This window comes from Haemaphysalis longicornis, unplaced genomic scaffold (assembly GCF_048455015.1).
Source record: "Haemaphysalis longicornis isolate Haplotype H1 unplaced genomic scaffold, Haemaphysalis longicornis Haplotype H1 scaffold_7, whole genome shotgun sequence".
Lineage (NCBI taxonomy): Eukaryota > Metazoa > Arthropoda > Arachnida > Ixodida > Ixodidae > Haemaphysalis > Haemaphysalis longicornis.
This window is the reverse complement of record NW_027526422.1, coordinates 131,490,300-131,501,574: the sequence shown is the minus strand read 5'-3', so window position 1 is coordinate 131,501,574 and position 11,275 is coordinate 131,490,300. Positions and strand designations below refer to the sequence as shown.

At 44.8% G+C, this 11,275-nt stretch overlaps 1 protein-coding gene across 2 annotated transcripts in view; it reads left to right on the top strand.

Annotated features, from left to right (window-relative positions):
* Positions 1 to 11,275, top strand: part of LOC144146993 (monocarboxylate transporter 11-like) — a 50,708-nt gene that overhangs the window by 33,188 nt on the left and 6,245 nt on the right. For both annotated transcript variants that reach the window (XM_077678990.1, XM_077678991.1), the window contains exons 2-3: positions 6,245 to 6,475; positions 9,126 to 9,269. In XM_077678990.1, the coding sequence (XP_077535116.1) occupies positions 6,247 to 6,475; positions 9,126 to 9,269 (373 nt within the window). In that variant the 5' untranslated portion in view covers positions 6,245 to 6,246. The remainder of the gene's footprint in view (positions 1 to 6,244; positions 6,476 to 9,125; positions 9,270 to 11,275) is intronic.

Genomic DNA, 11,275 nt, shown 5'->3' with positions numbered 1-11,275 from the left:
AAGCTAGCGTCACCGCTTTATAAATTACGGAGGTCAGAGAGTAAAACTAAAGAATTTTTGCTCATTGGGCTCGGACTCACCCGTGCTTATTGAGCGTGAAGCCATAATGGCGTAGGATCCTGGTACCGCCGGGCACCCACCGATTTCTTTAATGGGTACACGCGTCCCTGGTCGTGTGCGGACCCTTGAAAGGGGAATCCATGCCTGGAAAGCTGCCTTTACCTTTGCGAGGGGCCCTTGACCGTTGTCCATCTGGCGGGGCGCCCGGTTATCATGCCGCGTTGCGCGATTGCCGGGGGGAAAGAGTCTAACGGCATGTCCTGCCACAGGCGGTTGCGAGTTGAGCGTCCACCGGTAAAATAGGTACAAGCGACTCCCCGGCCTGGAGCTCGGCCCTTGTGTGGGACTACAAAGCTTGCGAAGTTGACCCGGCTTGCACGGTAAATCGCCCCTATGGAATGTGGCGGCTACAAAAAATTAGCAGTGGCTTAGCTCGGCTATGCCAGACATACGTAGCGTGAGCTAAGGTTCAGCTCCCGTTTTCCAAATGGATTGGATTTCAATCCAAAACAATCCAATTTAATCTAATCAAATCCAACCCAAATCAAATGCCATCCAAGCCAATTCAATCCAATCCAAGCCAATCCAATCCGATCCGATCCAAACCAATCCAATGCTTCTTGCGCTTGCGCAGAACGGCCCTTCACGGCACACGCAAAACCGCTCAACCTCGGCCAGTGTAGCTTAGGCTAAAAAAACGCAGGAACTTTTTTTGTTGTGAGCTGTGCTAGGTCACCTCTCTGATCCTTCACCCACATACCGTCGCGCCATGCGGTGCTGTGACCAAACTCACCTACTCTCAGATCTTCTTCCGGTCACAGGAAATGCACTGTCCAGCTGGAGTCCAGACAATGAGCTGTGTCTCCTGTAGACCGCCAAACGTAACCGGACGGTCTTGAGAGTACTTGAATATGCACTCTCCTCTAAGACCGACTGCTCAGTGGAGATGCTTATTCCTCCCTACCTTCCAATTATGGCCTCTGGAGTATGACCTTGATTGAGGCCACGTGAACTCGCGTGAGACACCATTATTTGGAGCCGGCATTAGGTTCAGTGAGTCTTATCTCGCGGGATTCTACAGCCTAATTTAATGAGCTGAGCCCGTTTAGTCCCGACAGCGAGTTAACTTGTACCCTCACAGCGTTTGAGGGCACATGACCTTGTACTCTTAGTGGAAGAGGAGAGGAATTATTATGAATTCCTCCAAGAGAAGGAATTAGGCCACCAAACGCAAAGGATGATTTTATGATGTCGAAAGCTGTTGACAGAGAAGGTACAGGGGGGAATTAAAAGAAGTACGAACAACGGAGCACACAGCCTCTCACGCATGCCTCACAATCAGGCTACACTGCCAGCAAACTGCGCGCCGGCGTAGTTCTTTCGGAGCGTTGGAGAGAGTGGCCTGCTGTTAGAGGAAATGGTTGATAAAGGAGGGACACCAGTCATTTATGTTTAGTTAGTCCTTTTATGCTTTGTCGCCACTGAGCATCCTGTGTATCTACTACATTCGGAAGCCAAGCGCGCAGCAGGCTGATTGCAGCTGGCATGATGCCCTTCAACGATCATCCGGCTCGATGGCGACGCAGCGTGAATATGCGTCTCAAAATAAATAACCGCGTCGCTTCTTGATCAAGCATTTCCCATAAACGTAGGCCACACTCTCTAACGCTCTCGAAGAGAAGAAGTGCGCATGCGCGCAGTTTATCGAATTTCCAGCCAGAGTGTGCAGCACGGTTCGAATGCTGTGCGCTCCATTGCTTGCTCGTCTTTCTTTTAATCCCCCCTGTACGATGCTCTTGCCACAAACAAGTTTGCGTGGGATTTAAAATCTTGTATTGCCGACATAACTTAGTGTCTTATTAAAGCGTTAAATTTTATTACCTTGTCGGACTTTCAAGGAAACCTTCGATGTAGTTGTCTGTGGGACACGTTAAATAGTGGATGCCCATTGCTTCGAGAACGCTACCATGTGTTACTGCATGAAATTCTTTTTGATGTCACGTGGAACCAGGACATACCATATGCCAGATGGCCTGCCTTCGCTGACCATCTGGCATATCTCCCCTATCTCCCGAGACCATTCGTAAGTACGACGACCTTTCAGAAAGGCCCAGGTAGATACGGAGACAGTTGTTTATGGCCCTATTTAATTGCTTTCAAGATGTGTACGACAGCGGAGCAGTGACACGGGGAGAAATTGCAGGCTGCAGAGAGGGGACACGCAGTATGAGTAGATATCGCGTGATGTCTTTATTGCTAAAGTATTAACGGTTAAATAGCACCAACAGAGACAAACAGAAGGCGACAATGTCAGTGACGACTAATCACTGACTTTTATTAAGGAGCGCAAACACATTAACGCTGGCGTGACGTATACAAGGAGTGCATACACGCAAAAGGCAGGTGATGATCCTTCTCCAAGTTTACTTTTTTACAGTCAAGTATAGATACAGAGGACCAACAAACGCACCTATCGGAATTGTTTTTTAAACAAACAGGCCCTCAAAGAGCCACGCTTTGTGCTCAAAAAGAAGGGTTGGGCAATCAAACTCCAGATAAAACGTTAAATGGAGAAATAGGCGAACCAGTCGGTTGTGGAGTGCTATATAAAGTTTAGCGACGCTCCCTCAAGCCCACGTCGATGCAGTTTGCATCTTATATACAATGTATTGATAGTTTATATCTTGTATACAGTGTGTGTGTCTGTCCTATGTATATCTTATTAAACCAGCAAACAATCTAGCGTAGCACGTCGCGTCTGTAATTACAGGACAGGCTACTAAATAATGCCACAGCTCGTCCTAAGGAAAAGACGTTTTTTACCTACGTTGTCTTCAATTTCGGGGCTAACCATCCCTAACTTCTTTGCAAAAAAAAACGTCAACTTCGAATTTCAACCATGATCCTTAGCGTATCAAAATAGGCGTGGAGGTGAGAGATAACAGCGAAATGCTTGCGTTTTTAGCGCGGCGTGTCATTTTCAGAAAAGTCCTGAAATACCGTTTCCCTCTTCATGAATGTGCCTGGGACCGAATAAAGCAATCTCTTGATAACAACATCCTCGTATAATATTTTTAAAGCGTTAAGTGCTAGCTTAGACATTGTAATTCAAAAACCGGCATTGTGGCAGTTCTCTCCTCTTCTCACCATTCTCCTCACGGTTGACGGCGTGCCAGTGTTCCCTCCTTGATGCTTCGCTCTTCAGAGGTGACGCGTTCAAACGCCTTTGGTTCAGCGCTCGGCTGACAGAACGTTGCGGTGGTTTCTATCGACGGCACGTCCAAATACGGCTTTAAGCGGTGGACGACTCGCGATCACGAATGCACCGGTTAGGGACGCTTTTTCAGCCGCACGGAGGGGATCCTGCTTGTCTTGTTCTCTTTCACGAAGCGAGCGCACTGCGGCCCCGCCGGCGCCGGGTCTTGTTTTGAGGTTTTCCGGTACTTCCTACCGGAGGCATGTCAAAACGACATTTCAAAACGGCAGAAAACCGGTGTTTGACAGCTGCCAGTTCGGACCGCTTTATCAGTCGCGATTAGCGGCATTCCGGGTAAGGCACAGAGCAACCAAGCGCCCTCAAGCAGGTGCACGCATGTTTTCACAAGACGCCCCCATGTCTTGTAACGAGAATTATGGTATTAGGACAGCACGACGGGGTGTAGGCGTGCTGCAGGGAGCGCTAAGTGATGAAACGCGCCGCCGCAACCCGGCGAGACTGAGCAGGCGACGTGTTGCCCGCAGCAAGGAAGGGAAAAAACCGCTTAATAGCAGGGTCTCTGCTTGGCGGCGCACATGGGAGAAGCGGTGACGTACATGCGTTTAAATGGCGGGGTCCAAAAAGCACGCAGGAAAGGGTGGGAAAGCGCCCACCAACTTTGCAATGAAACTGTGAGCTTTCCGCTCCATGTAAAAAACTCATACTTGTAAAAATTTATACCACCCAACGGAGTGGATGCGCGTGTTGATTCAGTGTGCTCAAAACGCTTTTCTGGACCAATTTAGGACTTCAATGTAGTTAAAACCTTCTTAGCTGCATACACAAAGTCAAGATCAGTGTAACGAGTTTCTGTCAGTCAACATATTCTACGCCCAGAATTGGCGCCCACGCCATAGACACAGTACGTTGTCACAAAAAAAAAATTGCATAGTTTACAGCAATTTTACAGCAGTTTACCTATCCTTTGGGCAAAACAGCCCCCTGCAGATTTGGATAAAATTATCTTTTTGGTATTGACTGTTGTTACGTAATAATTATGCAGTACACCAACCAGTGGCTGTCCCGTAAAATCCTATACTTATTAGTACTGAGGAAACAAATATTGTTCGAGTTGAGCAGAATGACAGCACAATTTTTAAGTATTGTTGTGCACGCAAAAATATGCAAATGTCCACGCAAAAATAGGCACCTACCAACAAGAATGAATTTCGTTTGAAAGGTACAAAAATAATGCCCTGAATGCACACGCGAAACTATGTGCTTCCTGCAATCCTCCCCAAAAGCTGGGAGAAGTGTTTAAGGAGGTTACATCCTTTTTGTTGCTGTTTTCCTCACATCTTTTTCTATATCCTCAATAAACCCTAATGCTCTGAAAAGGTGTTGCACAGCAAGAGCGGAAGCTTGGGCGAGTTATTAATATATTGCAATGCATGTTATTACATTGCATTACATTGCATGTATTTTATATAAGCAGTGTGGTTTCAAAATAAAATTTCAGTTGATAGTAGCGCTTTCTTTTGTGTATGTTGTTGTTTTCTTCTCTTGTCCTCGTGTTAATTCGTGCTTCCCGCGAACGCATTGTGTTGTACAGGTATGGTGGGAGATGGTTATAACATTTTTAGTTGTATCCCAACGCCCTTATTTTAGTTGCGGTTGTAATCACACCAATTATGTGCAGCAAAAAGGGTGATGGCTGAATGAACATTCGGCTTATTGCTGTGTGTTGAAAAGGAGGGACATGGGTGTTTTTTTTAAATACGTTAGGCCTTTATAGATTGTTTTAAACACCATGAGGTACAAAACAATCCCCCACTTGTAGAAAATGTTCAAGACCACCACGATAGCTCTTAATTTTGCACCAGTATGGCTCCCTACATATCTGGATAAATTTATGGTTTTGCTAACAATAGTTGCACGATAATTATACAACGTACCAATCAGTGTTAGTCGCGTAAACATTCCTTTCTTGTTGGTACTGATGAGGCAAAAATTATCCTAAATCAAGTAGTATTAAAATTATATATTTGGACAGTATAGTAATGGTTGCGCGTATATATAGAATAAACGTTTTTTAAAGGAATTAAAAAATTGGGAACACCGAATGTGCACGGGGAAAGTTTTGCTTTTTGGTCCTTTCTAAAAGCCGTCAAAATCGTTGCGAAATGGACACACCTGTGTTTTGTTATGCGAACCCCGTTTCACACATAAAAAAAGGTCATGAAATAATATAAACCTTTCTGAGGGGGCGGTTCTGAAAGGGCGTGGAAGTTGTGTTTGGGTTGGAAATGAAATTCTATGACTGATGGAACGCCGTAACTGCAGTACTTTTGCTACTCCGCGTCAGAAATAAAGGTTTTTACAAATCTGCTTGCTGACTTATACCTGATGGCCGTGAAATCCTTAATTTTAATGCTAGCGCGTATACAATATTTTATTTCGCAACAAGCCCACCGACGCAGCAAATGACTTCCTCTGCTTGCTGTAAAAGCAAGGAGAGAGGACATATCTGTAAGGTAACGTACGCCTATACCTGCATTCCCTTTGTATCCAATTTGTGTTGCAAATTTTCTGTCATGCGTCTTGAAATTTTTCGGATATCGCGCTGTGCGTTGAACCGATCACCACTGCCAGGCGTTGCTGCGCTACCCGAAATTTTATTTTAGGGTGTTAAGTAACTCCCACTCTTATTTAGGGTGTTCACAAGCCCACATTTTTCCATCCTTACTCCCTTTTCGGCGAAAATGGTGTGAAAAATTTTGCTCTGTAGAGTCTATGATTCAGACGCATGTTGCGAGCCCGCTTGTGCTTATGGTATTTACTACAACGGCGTGTGGCAGCTTAGATGGTACACCTTTAGTCCGCCTTCTACCACGAAGGTTTCCATACTTGTCTCAAGCCATACTGATTATATTTTTAGTGTAAGAATGCTTTCCGACTTATTAATTTTGTTTCACACATCTTCTGCAGGCATGCCTGATTCCATACCTGCGCGAAGGTCGGTTGCGCACAAACAGCGTCACCATGCCATGGACACTTGCTGGGGAGTGCCCGTTGTCGCGGCGCTGTGTGCTCTGCTTGTCACCTTGCCAGCCACCTTCATGCCGCTCCTTTTTTCCTTCATGGTTTCGGACTACGGCGTCAGCAGACAAGGCGCCTCGTGGCCAATGAATGTGTTCACAATGGGCATGCAGCTGTCTGGTAAGTTAGCACTCCCTGTTGCTGTGTGGCCAGAGGTATATCGTTTCTTTTAAACAGTTCACTCCAACAAAAATGTAGTTTTTAAAGGGGAGTTATTAAGGACGCGTTGTTCAAAAAAGCAGAAGTACTGAAACATGAATGACGAATTTGTCAGCTGTGCTGTCATGTGGTGTTGACCATTGCTTTGGTGGTGACTGTTGCAAAGTGGGGCGTGTGGTCGGCCAACATAAATTAAAGTGTGCTATGAAGGACTTTTTTAGTCATTCTGACCGGGCAGGGCTAGGCAGTAAATATTCAGACAGTATTCCGCAACACCATTATCGCAATACGTATGCTAGGAGTGTAGAAGAGATACAAGGTAGATTTACTTTTGACTTATTAGAATATTTCAGAGATACTTCTGCGTCCGCAGAAAAAGTCTTCCGGAATTCGAATGAGAGGCGCAAGCACAGATAGTGAAATACCTTATTGATTTGAGCAACTGTATGTTGTTGGAGATGATTCTTATGCAAACAATGTATTTCAAACAAAATATATGATACGAAACTGAATCACTGACAGAAGGTAATCGTCAGAAGAGATACACAATTTATTTGTCCCACGATAAAGTGTCATTGTTCCACTTAAACAAAAGCAGCTTGAAATACAGCTTAGCACAGTGCATACGTAATCATGCTGGATGTTTTATTGAAGTTCGCTTTGCCGACAGCTGATTTTTGAGCAGAGGTTCGCTCGTATAGATTTCTATTCACAAGAATGAACTTGCGGATTCTCTGTTTTTGTAGCAATATTAAGTGAAGTGATTTCAAATACTTATAACAATATTTGCCCTGTCCTATTTATACGATATAAAAATTTTTAGCGTGTTGTTTTGTGTCCATCTTTCTATGGAACAGAGTAGAACGACGATCTGTAATGTTTCATACTTGTTATTCGGCCAACGCGAATAATATGCTGCAGCAGCCGGAGAGGCGGCATTTCCAGCTAACTCATAATGCTCAGAAGCTCCCATGAAATACCTACGCAGGCTGACAAGATGCACAAGAGAATGATTTGCAGAAACTAAGGCGCCAAATTGCGGCGTGTGTGTGGACGTTTGCCTGCCGCGGCACCCCACATTTGCCAGCTGGGATAAGCGATATTGCCCCTCACGTGACCCTGTTTTTGAAGCCCACCCAAAATTTCACGAACCGTCAATCTCAACAACACAAGTAAGCCAGATACAAATCAAGTCAAACGCAGCGCAAGTACAACACAAGTAAGCCAGATACAAATCAAGTCAAACGCAGCGCTAGTGCGCACAGCGGTCTTCTAGCAGTATCTTCCCGCCATCTAAGAAGGCGAACGGTTAACTAAGCAACACAAAAGACTGTTTCACCACTCGCAGCAGCCGTATTCTATATAATAACTTTCGCGTTCAGCACGTTCCCTTAGAACGTCATTTCTGAGGCCAGGAAACACAGGATTTTGCAATAAAAAGTTTTGCTTAAAATGCTATATGTCTCAGTGGATATAGCATCGCTTTCTGCTGGACAAGCGCTTGGAAACGACAAAACACCAAATTTTTCGTATAAAACATTCCTGTGTTTTATCTTCATGGCCCCTTCACAGAAATATCAGGTCCATTTTCACGGCAAGCTCGAACAATTACAGCACGTTTTAGAAGAGAGGCAGAAAGAAAAGCTATCTGAAACCATAAAAGAAGCGGTAGGGAGAAAAAGCAACAAGCGAAACACAAATGGTGGCAACTATCCAGGCACATTTTTACACGGCTGCCCTGCAATCAGAGGTGATCTTCTTTTAGATCGGCGTCGTATTCGTACATATTTTTAGTGGCGAAGCACCTTCGTGGCTCAGGCTATCGGCGGCTCCTGTCGTCTCATGTAGTCACGGTGCTAAAACACCGGGACACTCGTTTTCCAACGCTTCACGCTAGAGCTTAACGCTTACCAAAAGAACACACCCAAACACTCGTTTGCCAACGCCTCGCGCTAAAACGTTTCATCTCCATGGGCAAAAACGCGTACTAAAAAACACACCGGTACAGTCGTTTTCCAACGCGTTGCGCAAATTTTTAGCATAGTTCTTAGCATGCTGCGGGGTGTGGCACGAAGACAACTTACGGCGAGTTCGTCTCTAATTTAATTTCGTTAATCCGGGTCACCGCTAGAGACGGCGCCACCGCCTAACCAAGCGCGCGATGGCTCCTTCGACCGGCACTTCTCCAGCGCCCAATCAGCGCGCCGTGGGGCAAGAAAGAGACTTGGTATACACTAATGCACTGTATGCTGCCCCTTCCCCAGGTTTCACGTTAGTGGAGATGGCCCGGAATTTTTTTTACCCCAAGAGCCCAACGTTCCCCTTTAGTTAGCTAGTGGTAAAAGGTGTTCTGTAAATTGTCCAGAAAAAAGTTCGCAAAATTGGATGATCAAGGCTGCCATCGAGACTGAATTTCACTGATATTACCCAGAGGCGGCGTTCTCCCGTCTTTTGATCAACTCGCTTTCTGAGCCGGCATCTATGCTAGTCAAATTCCCGTTACATTTTACAATTTAATAGAGAAATTTACGGAGCGCCAAAAGAAGTATTCAATGCATGTACACTTGCTCCCTTTTTATGAATCGAGCTTGCGTGTTTTCGTTGCTCGCAGGGCTTTTGATCAGTTTGCTGCAGCGGCGGATCTCCATTGCAAATATAATCATTCTGAGCTGCTGCATTTCGTCAGTGGGGATCACTGCTTCGGCGTTTGCAAGAGACGTCATCGGTCTGACCATCACCATTGGGGCTATTTATGGTGAGTGCCGTGGGCAAGCTACCTGCTCTGTGAGTTTGCAGTGAGACGTAAATCGGTTAGATGTGCTCATTCGGAACGTCCAATTCAGATCATAGATCGCTAGGATGTGCTCACTGGTGGCGCCACCTCCGTCATCCAAAACGCAATTTTCTAGTTCTGCAAAATTCCCCCTTCAAGAATGAAAGAAAACCTCTCTGCGTAAGTAGAAACTCCAAACAATTGTGCTCAAAAGCGTCAGTTCTTATTGTGTCCCCAACTCCAGTCACCACAAATTTAGTTTTGAAAGTAAAGTTTAAAGCTTCTTTGTGTATACTTGCGAAAATTTTGAACCTTATTTTGGTGTTGCAGCCTAATTGGTTTAAATGGAACACGCTAATGCGTACAATGCCACAAATCACCGAGAATTTGATTCACCTTCTGCATGGCCAGATGGGTAGCTGCTTATTTACCTAGTGCTAACACTGGTAACTGAGCTGGTTCCTGAACGCTTGTGGTGAAAATAACTCAGAATAGAATTTCGGGAATTTTTTAAAGACGATAATCTTTCTTGGGCTACTTAAACCCAGATATTTTGGCCTACCTGTATGTCTGTTTGTCTGTCTGTCTGTCTGTGACTCGATTCAGCCACCCGGCCAAAGTGAAACGAAGTCTGCGCAATAGTCCTATTTACTGGCAAACTTAAATTTAAGTTCCAAAATTCCTTAGATTTTTTATGGCCGGTTCTTACAGTTTTGGGAAGTGTGCAATCGTGTTATTCATTTTTGGCGTTATAAATACCATCCGCGCACACGTGTGAGGTATTCTCGTGCCTAAGCCGTTCATGGGGTCACTCGTTCTAATGGTTTTCTTGTATAATCTTTCCTTTCTGTTCAAGTATCTTTTAATGTCCCAGGTATACGAAGGATCACCAACTCTTTCGTTTAAAAGAGTTCAGGTTCACACAGTTGTTCTGCTTCTTTTAGTTTATCGTCAAACAAAGACCCATTTTGCTGAAATGAATGATTTCAAAGTTATGTTCGAAGTCTTTTGAGAGGCTCTTCAATAAACGATTATGTTTATCAGTGCCAGCTCAGCCGTAGTTAAAGATATGTTTCTTAGCATTTGATTTGTGAGCATGTGGTAAAAGCCGTATGCAATGTGCGGTGCTGTGGTCTATGAGTTCCTTCAGTACCAAGCTTTGGGTGATTTGGGAGTACAAGATCTAGTATGTGGCCTCCGCGCGTCGATTCATGTGCAAGTTGTATGAGATTATAATAGTGAAATTAGCGCAGAAAGCTTATTATAGTATATTACTAACATAATTATATTATATAGCGTAATATATTATAACATGTTTTATAATTGCCATAATATAATTACAACATTTTAGTATAACTATTAATTATATTTATACAAGAATAAAAAAGGCCAGCGTAAAGATCATATAATCACGGATTGGCAGTCGCTCAGAATACGGTAGGTCGTACTTAGGGGTCAAGAATGCCGAAAAGCAAAAATTAAATGTCTTCATCCGTAAGGCGAATTAATTGGTACTACGACTTACCACTGACCAACTGCCTGACCAAACTCGCAAAGATGGAATTCACACCACCTGGCAAGAGCTAGTTGAAGCGCAGCGAGCAGTCGGATGACCTGTCTACGACTAACACCACCGAAAAAGCGCTCCTTACCCGACCGGGCTACTCCGTTGAAGATGCTTCACACCAAACAAGATGTCGCCCGCACCACATCAGAGGAAACCCCTACGTATTCAACATCCTCATGCAACGTGCACCCAGAATACGGCTAAGAACAACGCCGCAGAGGAGCGATGCGTCTACAGCAACAACAACGACGTGACACGACACGCCAGCCCTTTACTCTACACGAACGCCGCGAAATATCTATAGCACAACAGCTACGCCGTAAGTGTTGTTAATAACTACGATGCATAACTCACATCAGCGTTATCCAAGCTTGCAACTGCACGGCGGCGGAGAAGTTGGCTATAGCAATAGTAATGGCTA